General features: G+C 51.9%; 1 protein-coding gene across 1 annotated transcript in view; it reads left to right on the forward strand.

Moving 5' to 3' along the window:
* Window positions 1-12,828: 12,828 nt before the first annotated feature.
* The window catches only part of SLC14A2 (solute carrier family 14 member 2), a 52,476-nt gene continuing 49,073 nt past the window's right edge, over window positions 12,829-16,231 (forward strand). Inside the window, exons 1-2 of the mRNA XM_062200269.1 lie at window positions 12,829-13,002; window positions 15,311-15,491. Of these exons, the coding sequence (XP_062056253.1) occupies window positions 12,829-13,002; window positions 15,311-15,491 (355 nt within the window). The remainder of the gene's footprint in view (window positions 13,003-15,310; window positions 15,492-16,231) is intronic.

The raw sequence follows: 16,231 nt of genomic DNA on the forward strand, positions 1-16,231 counted from the left end.
ATAGAGCAAGAATTTCTTCTTGCTCATCAGTGAATCCCCAGTGCCTGGCACATAAAAGGTGCTCAACAAACCCTTTTGAATGAATGAACATCTGACACAGGGATCTTCCAGGGAGAAAATGGAGCTTTGGCGAGATTAAACTTCCTAAATATTTGCTCCAGTAATTCCGCTGTCATTCAGTCCCCAGCAGTCCAGGTCTTTAGCGATTGTGAACAGCAGAAAAGGTGGGAGGAGGAAGGTTGGCCCTTCCTATGCACTGGGCAGTGCGCTGACCCTCGGCAAGTTCCTTTACAAAGCAGTCCTTGCCGCACACAGAAGCAGGAAGCTGTGCCCAGCGAGGTGCCGTCATAAGTGGCAGAGCAGGAATCTGACAGCCCTCTTGAGTGCACGCTCCTCTTGGTCCACCCTCCGTGACCATCCCCGTGGGCTCAACACACACCCTCCTTTTAGGAACACATCTTCAAGAATTTCACAACAAGCTCAATCTATTTTCCAGTGATGTCCAGACAAATTCCATCTTTCCAGAGCCTTGGCTGTGTAAATATGGCCAACCATCACCTCCATGAAGCCAAACAGGGGTCAGGTAACAAGTATCTTGGCAAATGCCTTCAGCCACTTCCAAAACACGCACATTCCTAGCACTGAACTAATGTGGCTCTCATGGCTTCTTTGAAAATCTGAAGAAAGGTCATTCGGTAAACCTGGTTAGGCATGAGGGAAGAGGAAGGGTGGAATAAAGCTATAATTAAGTCCCCATCTCCAGGCAAGAGCCCCTCTGGTTCTCCTTCTTGTGGAACTGGTGCAGGAGCTGTCTGGTGCCAGATCCAGATGGTTTGCAGGAGCCACAGGGCAATGGAAAAGAGCCCCAGTGCCTCTTCTCAGGGGAGACTGCTGCTGCGTGCTGCACAGGGTTTGTGGGAAGGTGAGAAGGAAGGAAGGAAGGAAGGTAGGAAGGAAGGAAGGAAGGGAGGGAGGAAGGGAGGAAGGGAGGGAGGAAGGAAGGAAGGTCATTAAAGCTCTCAAGGCAGTTTCCCCCTTAGGAGCAGGGACAAGTGGCTCAGGAGCACCCCTGTCCCCCACCCCACCTGCTTGTGAGCCCTGTTTCATGTCCGTCTCAGCACCTCCTCCACAGCAGCAGTCCAGTCTCCTGCACTGTGCTGTCCTCTTCTCCCCTCTGTTCCCTCACCCCTTCCTTCCCTCCTTGCTCTGCTCTTCTTTCTTGGAGTGATCTATAATTTCCTGACCCTTCCACTTCTGTCTTCCTGCCAGCCAATGCTAGTTCAATTCCTCTTCTCACCACCTCCACATAATATTCCCTTCTACCCAGGTTGGGCCTTCTCTGCTCTCTCCTGTCTGGTGTTTACACACTGCTGGTCTGATTGCCCCTGGCTTTCACCAGGGCTCCTCATTCCAGGACCCACCACCCTCCCACCCGTGACCACACTCAGCATCTCCCTCATTGAGATTGACAGCAAGACTCCGTGAGGCCATCACAACTAAAGCCCCCAGTGTCCACTCTCCCCCACTCAGACCCAGGGGCCCCATGTTTCTGTCCTCTAGAGGTGAGTAAATCACACCTTGCCTGTGTCTGTTCTCTGTGATCTCACGTGAGCTCACAAAGCACAGGGGAGCGTCCATTCCAGAGATTTCAAAAGCAGAGTGAGGCTCCACTGTCCAAGGTGAGAAATAAAACTAATCCCTCGCTTGGGGCAGCCCCAAGTGGGCTCTGCAGGGAGCAGGGATTCAGCTTCTACAGGCCAAGGCACTTGCTAAAAAAGACGGGTGTGTTTGCCACTGCCTTTCATCTAGAGATAGAGAACATAAACGGAGCCTAATTAAAGTCATAAATCTAGCTATTGTTTGGTTTGGTTTCTGCTGTTGCTAACTCTAATCGGGTTTTGCTTATTTACTGAATGCTTTGACCACTAAGCAAAACTCTCTAAATCAGCAGGGACTGTCTCCAGGCCCTCTCCCTCCACCCCATCCTCTTCCTGAAGTTCTCTGTACTCACAGTCCACAAGCCACAGCACTGCCCAGCGATGCCCTGCATCCTGCGTCCCAGGCCTGATTGAGGAAAAAAAAAAAAAAAACCACCTGGGGCTGCATCCGCTGAAGCTGCACTTCTAACAAGTAAACAGGTGATGCTGACCCAGAGTCCTCACCTGGAGTCATGAGTGGGTAAAATACAAGTGGCAAAAACACAGACACAAAGATCAAGGTCAGGAGATCTCAGTCTCGCTGCATGTTAACATCACCTGGAGAGCTTTGAAAAGTTCCAATGCCCCAGCCAGACACCAAACCGAGGAAGTCCGAATCACCCAGGCATCAGCGTTTTTCAAGCCCCCTCAATGAGGATGACCATGCTGTGAAGGTTGAAGGTCTTTGTTATGGGGCTTAAAGAAGGAGCTTTTGAATCCAGCTAAAAGAATAGGGGACAGGGATCTAAAAGTAAGGCTGCAGCTGAACTAACTGGAACACCTCTCTCGCTGGGTTTCTGCTCTTGTTGGCCCTCCCCAGGAGGCAGGCTCAAGGCACCATGGGCTTCATGAAGCTCTGTAATCCCACCCGGCCATTGAACTTCCAGGCTGGCCCAGTGCGGCCACACAGAGCCCATTCATGGTCTTCTCTCACCCTGAGGTCTGTTTTGGCCTCCTTGATCTCTGCCACAGATCATCAGCCGAGCATCAGCATCACCCACGACTCACCCGGTCAGTCTTCCACAGCCAGAAAATGCCATTACGGGAGGCCAGCTTTGAAGGACTGCTGGTTACTGGGGGAAAGCCAGAGCCTGCAATGACCCCTGGGCTCATGCTGTCTTGCTGATGAGCGCTGTGTAAAGGCACAGAGAATGGGCAGCCTGGATGCTGTGCTGGAGAAGCCAACCGGGGCCCCTTCTGTCCGCAGCATTAACAGCAGCCCATTAGCTGCTTCCCCTCCACCCACCCAAACACCACCCTCACCCCATTCCAAGCACCTTCCTGCTGTCTGCAAGTTGCCCTTCTCCCCCACCCCAACCCACTCCAGGGAGTACCTTCAGCAGCCATCTGACTCGAGTATGAGGCTCCTGGGACAGTCCCTGGTGGGATCTGTCCCAGTTTCCACACCCTCCCAGACACAACCCTCCTCCCCACTCCAAATTTCTCTTACAAAAGAAGCATCTGTGCAGGGAAAAAAAGACCAAGGTTTTGTTGAAATGCAAGAGAGAGGTTCAAGGGCCTAATGGACATAGCAGGTCAAGTCCTTGAGGAGGTGGAGAGCAAACTGAAGCCTGCTCGAAGGGAGGGAGGGAGTTACTCCCCAGCTTGCACACAGGGAGACCCAGTTTCAAACCTCAGGCCGGTGCCCAACAGGAGGTGTGAGCCTGCTTGAATCCAAAGACCACAGACTTAAACTACATACAGCCAGGCTCTGAGGGGACTCAAGAACTGGCTATGGCCACTGGAGGGGAGGAGAGAGACTTCCTCCAGGAAAAGAAGTGTCCAGGACCCACAGAAAGAGGGTTGGTGCTGTTGCTAAGGAAAGAGCACTTAGGGGGCTGGGTCCATCCCAGCTCAGGTGTCTCGTTTCCCTCCAGCTGGCCCAGTGCAGTCACACACAGCCCCTTCCCAGTCTTTTCTCACCCTGAGGTCGGTCAGCTTTGCTCTTCCCTGATCTCTGCCAGCACCCACGGATCATCAGCAAAGCTGATGGGAAATGCAGTCAGAGGAAGGGAAATGCATTATCACATGTGAAATGTTGGTGCCTGATGTTCAAAATGGTGCCAAATCTGGCTCATGGGGTCCAGTGACTACTCACCTCATTCATTGGGTCTTTACAGAGCACCCAAGTCCAAGATGCTGTGCTGCAAGGAAAACTAGGATGCTGTCCTTAAGGAGATCCTGTCTGTCTAGTGGGGGTGAAACAGGAGCATAACCGGCAATGACCAGGAGCTGAGGCTGCCTGGGCAGAGTGCAGATGGAGCACTGGGCTCTGCTGTCCCCAGCCTGCATGGACAGCTAGGTGCTCCCAGCCTCTCTCCCAACTCAGGGCCAACATAAAGAGCTGTCTAGAGCTTAGTGGGAAAAGAGTAAGAAGAAGCAGGCTCTGTGGGCCAGCAAGCCTGGTAACTCAGATGATTAGAAGATAAACCTATAGATCGCTATGACAGTGCAACAGGGTAAGCTACTTACCTACACTGTGCTGAATTTCCCTTAAGCTTCTTGCCCTTCTCCCTAATGCTTGAGCCCACTCCTGACCTCATCATGAACATTCATGTTTAATTAGCAAGAAAAGCATAAAACAAGTTCCCTGAGCTACATTTCATGCATTCAGCAGTCTCATGCTGAAAGCCTTCTTCAATGCCAGCCCCCAAGACCTTCAGCCACACCCACACCTCACCATCCAGAGCAATGCAAGTGTGCACACGCAAAATTACCCATGCTTATTTGCTACTTATATGCCAGGCACTGAACTAAGCACCCTGCATACATTGTTTCTTCTAAAACAACCCTGTGAGGTAGGCATTATTATTGTCCTCTGCTCGTGGGTGGGATGAGCAAATTACAGCACAGAGAGGTCACTTGAAGTTTCCCCAAGGATTCACAGCTAGTAGGAAAAGTAGCCAGGGTTTGAATCCCGGTGGGCTGGCTCCCCTACACAGCATCTCCTCCATAGCATTGAAGTTAACTACCCAAAGGCCCCTTGGGGCAGTTCATAGTGTGTATAAGTTATGCATGTGTGAGTACATGTGTGTATGAGACCATGGCGCTGTGAAACAGATCCTAATCATCATGTGGGCCAAAGGAACCCTGAGGCTCCCCACTGAAGATCAAGAGGGTGTCCTGGAGAAGACAGGGTTGGGGCTTGAGGGCAGGGACTGAGTGGATGAAGCAGAGCAACACTGAACCGAGGGCCAGGGGAGGTCCTGAGAGAGAGAGACAGAGAGAAAGGTCTTCCTTTTTGCCGTTGTTTCACCCTCCAATGGCCGCTGCGGCCGGCTCATCATGCTGATCCGAAGCCAGGAGCCAGGTGCTTCTCCTGGTCTCCCATGCGGGTGCAGGACCCAAGCACTTGGGCCATCCTCCACTGCACTCCCGGGCCATAGCAGAGAGCTGGCCTGGAAGAGGGGCAACCGGGATAGAATCTGGTGCCCCAACCGGGACTAGAACCCGCCTGCCCAGGACAAGGGCACGTGCTACAGAGAAAGTAGCCATTGGCTTGGGCACAGGGAGAAGCCCCTGTGCAGAAATGTGGGAGACTGAACTGTTGCTGTCTTCAGGCTTCTTAACTGCCCTTAACTCTCCAGCTGATGGAAAGAACAATATCACTCCTAAGTAGTCCAAGGGCACAGCCCAAAGAAACTGCCCAAAGACTCAAAATTTTCCTTCCCAGAAATCCAAGTTCTGTGTTTCACTCTTTCATAAGCCATGTTTGCATAAATAGGCAACTATTATTCTATTATTTTCCAACAAGTTCAACTGACATTCCAGGAAACTCTGCCTCTCTGGACCTGGGCCTTGGCCACCACAGCTCATGGCTTCATGACCCGGGGTTAAACACAGCCAGGGACTCAGACGTGGAGCACCTGGGAAAGGTTTTGAGCAGTGATGGGAACAAGTCGTGTTTTAAGATTGCTTATCCATCACCAGTGGCAAGGTGTAGAGGAACAGGGCAGAAGTCAGAGAGGTACCAGGAGCTGACCTGGGCAGGGGAGGGCCTGGCCCAAAGGGAGACAGTGGGTGATCCAGACACAGGCACAAAAGGAAAATCGGATGGCTTAGTGATTGCCATCAAAGTCAACGGAGAAAATGTGACCACCCCTCCAAGCTCCTCCCAGACACAAGCTATTGTCCAGGGAGGGACTCTGAAGGAGGTCCTCCCCCCACCCATGGCCACCACAGGCTCCTGGTAGCTTCGCAGCAGAGGGTCAGAGTTCACCTGCCCAGCCCTGGTTAGAGTCGAGTCTCAGCAGCAGCCCAGCCCTGGCCCTTCAGAGAATGCAGAGGGATATATGTTCACTGGCCACCAGCCACCACTCTCCCCAGATAGCCAGCAATGGCCCAGAAGAGTGCACCTCTGACTCCTGCCCCACCAGCCTGGCCCTCTGGCCCCATGAGTCAGGCTTCTCTAAGACTCACTGGGCTGCAGCTACCAAGGAAAGCTCAGAGCCACTCCTTATAAAAGGCAGCATTCAGCCATCCTCTTACACAACCCAGCCCTGAGAAAGGCACCTCCCTCCTTAACCCAGCTGCTGGCCTGTTCACCTGCCCTGTCTGCCTAAAGACCAGGCCTCTCCCAACTTCATCCCTTCCCTGACCTTTCTCTAGGCTGTGATCTCCCAGCTCAAGGGTTCAGTCTGATCAAACACCCACCTGGCCCTGCACACCTGACTCCTCCCTCTCACCAACATCCACTGGCTCAGGCATCGATAGAGGCCCCGCCCCTGAGGCCCAGCCTGACTCAGCAAGCTCCCTGCAGGGCGGCACTGTCACTGTGGTGCTACTGGAAGATGGCAGACTCTGGGGGCCATGGCTGATGGGCCAACTGAAGGAAAGGCAAGGGGTCTGCCCTGGAGAAAGGAAGGCTTAGCAGCCATCTCTGGAGGGCCTTTAGGTGGGAAAGGGAGGCCACATATCCTGGCCAGGCAGATGGACACAGCTGGAACAGCTCTTGGAGTTGATGTCAGCTCCATAGATACAAAGGTTTCTAATAATCAGGGCTGTGCACAGTGACAGCAGCCTGCCTCCTGGGGTCCAAACACAGGGGTCCCCCAGAAGCCGAAATCCATCCATCAGAGGTCTAGAGAGTGGGTTCTCCATCATTTGAGAGAGCACTCATCTTTGGTCGTATGGTTGTAGGCATTTAAGGAAAAACTCTCCTTGCATCAATTGCAAGGGCCTGGGCAAAAGTAAGTAATTCAAAAAAATACTTTGGAGAGCCTGCTAATCCCTTTCCTTTCCCCAGAGCTGCCACAGCCCAGGCACCTCCCCTGGCTAGAAGGTGGTATGAAGGAGGCCACTTAAGGTTGACTCCCCCTCGTCTGGCTCACTGCTTGTTGAAACCCAGGAGCCCAGGCAGTGGGGAAGAGTTTTGACCCAGCAGCTCAAGAGACCCCGCAGGCACTGGCGCTTTCCTCCGGCGGCACAGAAACATGCTAGATTCTCCCCACTGGGCACGAGCACCAGGAACAGGTGGTCCTTTGGAGAAAAAAGACAGGAGATGATTTCAAAATTATTCTGACAGAGTAGGAGCCACATTTTCTAAACACTAGAAAAAGAATTGGGGTTCAAACACAGGGTTAAGCACCCTTCCCAGCCTGGCTTTGCCTTGGATTTGCTTTGCTGGTAGGCATTCCTCCCCATGGGCCACTAGGGTCCACTCCAGGACTTCCTGAGCCAAACCACGCGTCGGGCCTGGCTTTGGAGGGCAGTGGTCCTCTCCCTAACAGGAAACCTGGCCTGGTCTCTCCAGCCCCGGGAGGGCAGGACAGCTGCTCCAGGCCCCTCTGGCTCCAGGCTTACTTACCCTCTGCCATTGCACTTGCCCACAGGCCTGCTCACTGCTATCTCCTGCACTCAAACGTGATCTCTCTGCAGGCAACCCGAGTCTTCCAGGGTGGCCCTCAGGCACACAGTAGGTTCTCAGCCAAGAGGCTTCTTACTAAGAGGATGGAGGAGTCCATCTGTTTTTGGGAGCCCCCTGCCAGAATATTCGGGGGCCTGCTCTCTGGAGAGACGTGGGCCAGATCCAAACAGCCCTTTCTGTCCATAATTCTGGGGGAGGAGGAAGGGGTAGCAGCCAAGGAGAACTGAGCCAAGCAGATCATGATGTGTTCTTGGAAGCAGGTTTAATGGACTGGCTCCGCGAGGAGCTGGGAACGAGACCTGACGCCCTGAGACTGGACGGGGCTCGCGCGAGGTTTTCACATCCAGTTCTAGCAAGTGGCGACGCCTTAGGGAGACTTTTGAAAGGTGTCTGCTGCAGACCAGGCAGCTGGTACTTCACTGGGTTCTTCTCGGGAGCACAAGACGATCTCGGCATGCCTACTATGTGCCAGGAGCCAAGGCAGCCGCGCCTCTGCCCTGAGACCCGGGTGCTGCCCTCCCAAGGGAGAGTGAGGCGCACGCAGCCCCCGGTGGCCGTGTGGAGCGCAGCGCGTACCTCCTGGGCTCCTTCCAGACAGAGTAACCTTCTCTTCAAAAGGCTGTTTTTGCCGCACGTCTGCTATTCCGGAGCCAGAACTCCCCGATTTAAACAGAGTAAACATTCCCATGGCAGAGGGACACTGTGTTCCCTCAAGGAGATGCCAAGCACCAAGCACGTTGCTCCTGTTGAGGACACAGGGCTTTGTGAAACAGAGCGCTGGGTCTAGGGCCGGTCCCCTAGCTCTGCATCCCCAGCTGGGCCCCTGCAGGGCAATGGCAAGAACAAGGGAACCCAGAGTGGGAAACTGAGTCTGAGCTCGACTCTGCAGCACGCTGCTGATTTCCTGGGTCTCTCTTCGTGTAGACACCCAGTGAGGAGAGCTTGCTTGGGAAGTGCAGAGAGCTCCATCCATGGCAGAAACAATTGCTGTCTTGTTTTTCTAGTTTTTGATTTCTCTGTAAGTGGGAATAGCGCCTGCACACAGGAGGGACCATAGGTAGGGAAGAAAGTGCCTTTTGGCCAGTTACCCCTAAGGAATGCTCCACGTGGGCATCGTCCAGTCTTGCTCCAATTCACGTGACTTTTATCAAGGGCTTGTTAAGTGTCACACTTTCTATTGGGTGGGTCAAATGCAAACACCAACAGGGTGACAGTTGATGCTCTTCAAAAATGTATTTATTTGAAAGTCAGAGTTACAGAAAGAGAAGGAAAGACAGAAAGAGGTCTTCCGTCCACGGGTTTATTCCTCGAGTGGCCACATAAGCCAGGAGCCAGTAGCTTCATTTGGGTCTCCTACATGGGAGGCAGGGGCCCAAGCACTTAGGGCCATCTTCCGCTGCCCTTCCAGGCCCATCAGCAGGGAGCTGGATCAGAAGTGGAGTAGCTGGGACTCGAACTGACACCCATAGCGGGTGCCGATGATGCAGGCAACAGCTTTACCGCTATGCCACAATGCCTTCCCCAGTTCCTGTTCTTAAAGGACTCGTAACACACATACATTTTTTTTTCAATCAAAAGAAATAGTAAAATGTCTGAGAGCTTGTAGTTACAAATAACCCCTGAATAAACCCAGGCTCAACTGCTACCTGTGCACCTGAGCACCGTCACTTAAAAAACCTACCTATCTCCTCGACTGTATGACCAACCTTGTCTTCATATTTTCACCTGTCAGAAATCGGATGCATCTTGTGGCTGGCAGCATGGCCTTCCTTCTTGGTGATAACTTGGGCTCCATGAAACATATCTAGGAAGAAACCCTTTACCACTACCATATTCAATAGATCTGGCAGCCACTGGATCTGACTCTAGATCTTTCCATAACATTTCTAACCCCTCTGGATGTATGACATCACAGAGATCCGGTACTGAACCCCTGACTTCGCCTCACTTTTCACCTCGCTGGCTTGCAGGGAAATTGGAGCTATGGGCCAGGAACGCAGTACCAGCTTTTAGCCACCAGAGGGAGAGCGCGCGCAGGAGAGGGACAGGTTCTCAGTTCTTGGTGGATTTTACTCTTTTAACCTTTCCTGCTTGTCCCCTTCAGGCTAGTGTGCCCCAGCCCTCACTGAAACCCACCTTCAGGGCCAGAATAGAGGAAATGGCCCTATCCTAGAGCTATGCAGCATCAGGGTGGATTGGATCTGATCTTTCAGACTCGCAGACATACGCTCTGGTTTAATGAGCTCCTCAGGGGCGGGAGGACAGGTCCCAGACAGAGCAAGGGGTCCTGCCTCCCACAGATTCACAGCTGGTGGGCAGCACCACCCTCTCCCTAAGCCATCAGAGGGTCCTTAGATTTGTGAAGTTCTCCAAGGAAGCATTCTCTCTGGCATTCCCCGGAGTCTTATTCCAATCCTTTCCCTCTTGCTTTCCTTCCTTTAACATGCACTTACTGGTCACCTACAGCATGGTAGGCACTGTGCTAAAAGCTTGGAACACAGCACTCCCTTCATAGAGCTTCAGTTCTGGTGGTGACACAGGAACTATACACAGAAATATGCAGGTCTACTATAAGGAAACTCTTGGGTTCCTGCAGAATATGCTTCAAGGGAAGTTGGGGGGTAGGCTGGGGTGGCTTCTCTGAAGAGTGATAACTGAGACAAAGCCTGCAGGGCTAGCAGAGGTCAGCCAGGTAAAGAGCAAGATCGGTGGATCAGCATGGCCAGGGCCCGGAGGAAGACAGAGCTCAGCAACAAGAGGCCAGCGTGGAGCCCAGAGTCGTAGAGCAAGAGAAGCAGAGGGGGAGCTAAGCCGATGGGAGCCTAGGACGCAGAGCCTCGAGCTCCTTGCTAGGGGTGTCTTTTCCTCTGAAACTGTGGAAGGGTTTAAGCAGGGAACTGACGGGTGAATCTGGGTGCATATATGAGTGCCCTGCCCCAGGGCACATGGCCCAGAGGTGAAAGCTGAGAAAAAGTGACGGGGCTGGAGACCAAGTGAGAGTCACTGGAGAAGTGGCATGCAGTGACGGTAGCAGCTGAGTGGTGACCATTAACACGAAGTTGCATTTTTGAGATGGAGTCACTGCCTTTGCAGAGTGGAGGAGAAGCGGGTTGTCTAAAGCAGCTGCTTGCAAGCGGGGGAGGATTTTATTGGGGTGGGTGCTGTGCAGGCGGACGGAACCAGGGAGGCAATGTGATGGATTATTGTAGTCTGGTTAACTTTAAGCTTCGTGAACATCCCTGTGCAGGCGTAAAGTAGACAATTGAATCTGTGCTCAGAACAGGGCTGGGTGTATTAGATCCGAGAGTTGTCAGCGTGGCATTGGAATACAATGCTCTGGTGAGGGTTGAGACACTGGGGCAGGAGCATCGAGGAAGAGCAGGTGACCTGGTTTGGTTAAAAAGCCCATGAAAGCATTTCAGGCACAGAAAGCCAAGACACTGTGGCAAAAAATGTTCTACATGAAGGATCTCTGTGAGTGAGACCCCAGTGGAAAGAAGGGGGCATCAGAAAAGAATGTACTTTTCTCTGAAGGGAGGAGATAACATCCATTTTGCTTATAGCCTTGTCTTTTTTTTAAGATTTATTTTAAGATTTTTTAATTTATTTATTTGAAAGAGTTACAGAGAGAGGTAGAGATAGAGAGAGAGGTCTTCCATCCACGGTTCACTTCCCAGATGGCCACAATGGCCAGAGCTGTACCAATCTGAAGCCAGGAGCCAGGAGCTTCTTCCAGGTCTCCCACATGGGCGCAGGGGCCCAAGGACTTGGGCCATTTTCTACTGCTTTCCCAGGCCACAGCAGAGAGCTGGATCAGAAGAGGAGCAGCCGGGACTAGAACCGGCACAAATATGGGATGCCAGCACTTCAGGCCAGGGCTTTAACCTGCTGTGCCACAGCACTGGCCCCTTATAGCCTTGTCTTAATACTGACAGAGTGGCCGGCGCTGCAGCTCAATAGGCTAATCCTCTGCCTGTGGCACCAGCGCCGGATTCTGTCCCAGTTGCTCCTCTTCCAGTCCAGCTCTCTGCTGTGGCCCAGGAGTGCAGTGGACGATGGCCCAAGTCCTTGGCCCTGCACCCACATGGGAGACCAAGAGGAAGCACCTGGCTCCTGGCTTCGGATCAGCGTGGTGTGCCAGCCGCAGCGTGCCGGCCGCAGCGGCCACTGGGGGGTGAACCAAGGGAAAAGGAAGACCTTTCTCTCTGTCTCTCTCTCACACTGTCCACTCTGCCTGTCAAAAAAAAAAATACTGACAAAGTTTGTGGACTCAAAAGTCTTCTGCAGCCTAGGCAGCTCATGTCAAGAGCTTCGGGTGGTTACTAACATCATACATAAGAATGTTAATTGTTAAATTAGCAGCAGAAGTCACTGTGCCCTAACTCCCCATGCAGTACCTCTGTCCTCGATGAGTTGTATTATGAGAGTTAACTGTAAAACTAGTGCTCAAACAACGGTGTGTGTGTGTGTGTGTGTGTGCAAATTGTTGAACCCTTTACTTAGTATAGAGTTGGCCCGTGTACAAAGTTAATTGAAAATGAATCTTAATGGAGAATGGGACTGGCAAGGGGAGAGGGGAGAGGAGGAGGGGTGGGAGTGTAGGTTGGAGGGCAGCTATGGTGGGAAGAATAACTGTATTCCTAAAGTTGTACTTATGAAATTTATATTCCTTAAAAAATAAATTAAAGGGAAAAAAATGAAAGAAAGAAACAAAAGAGCAAGTGACCAGGAACAGGATTCTGTGGGGGAACTTGTGTGGGTGGGAGGCGGAGCCAGCCAAGGAGAGGGAGAGGAGCAAGCAGACAGAGGCACAGGGGTCCAGGAGAGATGAGCGACTCTGAGCAGCCTAGCGAGATGAGAACAGGCACGTGATGGATCTGCCCTCATGGAGGTCTTGAGACCTCAGCAAAGCCCGTTGGAGCAGAAAGCAGACTGAGGTGGGCTAACAGCAAGAAAAGGAAGCTCCCAGAGCTCAAGTGAACGCAGTCTACCTGGTTCCTACGGTTGCTGTCTGGCCATATTCATTACTTGATGGAGGTGTGGACGGGCTAGAGGGCTGGGTTCCTCCTGGGTGGGAAGAACCAGGGAGAGCAAAGGAGGAAAATGATGGGACATACGGTGGTCAAGGAGAGAAGGGACGACAGGCAGCTGGGGGAGCGAATGGGTGAAAGGGCTCCTGGCGTCAAAGGCCATGTCAGAGGGGGCACCCAGCAGGTGGCATGGGGCACTCATGCACCTGTCCTTTCCCTCCCCGCGGCCTGCTAGATGAGCGATCACTCCCTGAAGCAGATGCGCGACAGCCACAGCAGCCCTCTCCTGCCCGAGCCCTTGTCCAGCAGACACAAAGCCTACGAGTCAGACTTCGCCAGCGCCACCTGGCCCCCAAGCCCCCAGGACACGCACCCTGTGCTGCCCCTCCTGGAAATGCCGGAAGAAAAGGTGAGGACCTTGGGGGGTTGGGGAGGGGAGGGTGGAAAGTGCTGTTCCCCAAGCTTCCCAATGCACTTGTTGTAGGAGGAACTGCCCCAGCCCAGGGGACCAGGTCCACAGCCAGCACACATGGCTCATCCCCAGGGGTCCTAGCAGCCCTTGGATAGAAAACGCAACCCTCTTGGAGGGGACGTGATGCTCTTGACGAGTCGAGAAGGCACTCATTTACACGCCACAGTCTTTCTCCTCTGGCTCACTCTCCCAAATGACTCCGTTATCTCCACAGGAAGGGCTGTAGCACTCTCTGAACATGGCAGTGCACAAGCAGCCCAGGCAGAGGGGCCCCAGGCGGCACAGGTTCCCTTCCTGATATACAGGGAGACTGAAAACAGTTCACAGACATGCAATTAAAAGATACGCTTATTTGGGTGCAAACCAACGTTGACATCCATACATACAAGGCATCTTCAAAAAGTTTGTGTAAAATGCATATGATGGAAAAACTACACAGGGATTTCAACTTTTTTTAAAAAGATTTATTTATTTAGTTGAAAGGCAGAGATACAGAGAAAGAAGAGAGAGATCTTCCGCCCACTGATTCACTCCCCAAATGGCCACAATGGCCAGAGCTGGGACAATGCAAAGCCAGGAGCCAGGAGCTTCTTTTGGGTCTCCAAGGACTTGGGCCATCTACCACTGCTTTCCCAGATGCATTAGCAGGGAGCTGGATCAGAAGTGGAGCAACTGGGACTCAAACCGGCACCCATGTGGGATGCTGGCACAAGTGGCAGCTTTACCTGCTATACCACAATACAAGCCCCAGATTTCTTATTTTTAAAGATTTATTTAGATTTATTTATTTATTTACTTATTTATTTATTTGAAAGTCAGAGCTACACAGCAAGAAGAGAGGCGGGGGGGGGAGAGGGGGGTCTTCCATCTGATGGTTCACTCCCCAATTGGCTGCAACAGCCAGAACTGCGCCAATCTGAAGCCAGGAGCCAGGAGCTTCTTCTAGGTCTCCCACGTGGGTGCAGGGGCCCAAGGATTTGGGTCATCTTCTACTGCTTTCCAAGGCCATAGCAGAGAGCTGGATCGGAAGAGGAGCAGCCAGGACTAGAACCAACACCCATATGGGACGTCAGCACTTCAGGCCAGGGCATTAACCTGCTGAGCCACAGTGCCAGCCTAAGCCCCAGACTTCAACATTTTTTTGCATTAAGATAAACATGTGTGTTAATTCCATGTCCATGAACTTCTTTAAATGTTAAATATACTCATGTATCACAAGTTTTTATAATGTAATAACTGCATTTCAGTAGCACTGAATTTCCTTATAACCCTGTTTAATTTTGTACATTTAAAAAAGTGATTCCACGAGGCCAGCACTGTGGAGTAGCAGGTTAAAGACCCAGCCTGCAGCGCTGGCACCCCATATGGGTACTGGTTTGAGACCCAGCTGCTCCTCTTACAATCCAGCTCCTGGCTAACAGTCTGGGAAAGCAGTGAAAGATGGTCCAAGTCCTTGGGCCCCTGCAACCACATGGGAGACCTGGAGAAAGCTCCTGGCTCCTGGCTCCTGGCTCCTGGCTTTGGATTGGCTCAGCTCTGGCTGTTACAGCCACTTGAGAAGTGAACCAGAAGATGGAAGACCTCTACCTTTACCTCTACCTCTACCTCTACCTCTACCTCTACCTCTACCTCTTTCAAATAAATAAATAAATCTATCTTTTTTAAAAATATGATTCCAGAGGCCGGCGCTGCGGCTCACTAGGCTAATCCTCCGCCTTGCGGTGCCAGCACACCGGGTTCTAGTCCCGGTCAGGGCACCGATCCTGTCCCCGTTGCCCCTCTTCCAGGCCAGCTCTCTGCTGTGGCCAGGGAGTGCAGTGGAGGATGGCCCAAGTGCTTGGGCCCTGCACCCCATGGGAGACCAGGAGAAGCACCTGGCTCCTGCCATCAGATCAGCGCGGTGCGCTGGCCACAGAGCACCTACCGCGGCGGCCATTGGAGGGTGAACCAACGGCAAAAGGAAGACCTTTCTCTCTGTCTCTGTCTCTCTCTCACTGTCCACTCTGCCTGTCAAAAAATATATATATATATGATTCCAGAAAGAAGTTCTTAGAACTCACCACTCTGCCAAATGGGATCCATGGCCCAAAAATGTTGAGTAATGTCCCCTCAGAGGCAGGTGCCAAGGTCCTGGGAAGGAGATGGGGCTGGCTCAGGGCACATGGGGCAGCATCAGACAGTGGACAGAGGGCTCACTGTTTATCTCACCATCTTTCTGGCATCTTCTTATGGCTTCTCTGAAAAGGATCTTCGGTCGTCTGATGAAGACAGCCACATTGTGAAAATCGAAAAACTCAATGAAAGGAGTAAAAAGACAGAGAGCGAGGTGCCCCCTCTCGGGTCCTCTGGCCAACGTGGCTTCAGCCTCTTTCAAGCCATGGGCTACCTCACCGGTGAAATGAAAGAGTACAGGAACTGCCTGAAAGGTAGGCCAACACCCCAGGAAGGAGTGGCCAGCCGAGGCCAGAAGCCACCTCCCTCCACCTGGGACCAAGGCAGCTTCTCCCCGCCCCCTGCCCATAGCAAGGCCTCCCACAGTTGGGAGAAAGGAGACGCCAACTCAGAGTTGACTCCGCGTGAGTGCAACATACCCAACCAAGCTGGGAATCCCATAGTTTCCCAGTGAAATGCATTCCCCAACTTCTGTATACCACATTAGCAACACACAAAGACACTTTAAAAGGCTCATGGAAAATTGAATTGACAAGTTTTGAAATCCATGCCTATAAGGGTCCTTCAAAAAGTTTGCGGAAAGTGAACATATTATGACAAAAACTATGCATGGGTTTTAAAAGTTTTTGCACCAAAATAGACTTATCTTTTAATTCCATTTTCCCATGAGCTTTTTGAAGTGCTCTCAGATAAGCCATTCCCAAAAAACTGGGTAGTCATTTCTTCAGTGGTTCCACAGCACTTATTTTTTTTTTAACTTTTATTTAATGAATATAAATTTCCAAAGTACAGCTTATGGATTACAATGGCTTCCCCCCTCCATAACTTCCCTCCCACCTACAACCCTCCCCTCTCCCGCTCCCTCTTCCCTTTCATTTACATCAAGATGCATTTTCAATTCTCTTTATATACAGAAGATCAATTTAGTATATATTAAGTAAAGGTTTCAACAGTTTGCACCCACACAGAAACACAAAGTGAAAAATACTGTTTC

Source organism: Lepus europaeus, chromosome 9, assembly GCF_033115175.1.
Source record: "Lepus europaeus isolate LE1 chromosome 9, mLepTim1.pri, whole genome shotgun sequence".
Classification (NCBI taxonomy): domain Eukaryota; kingdom Metazoa; phylum Chordata; class Mammalia; order Lagomorpha; family Leporidae; genus Lepus; species Lepus europaeus.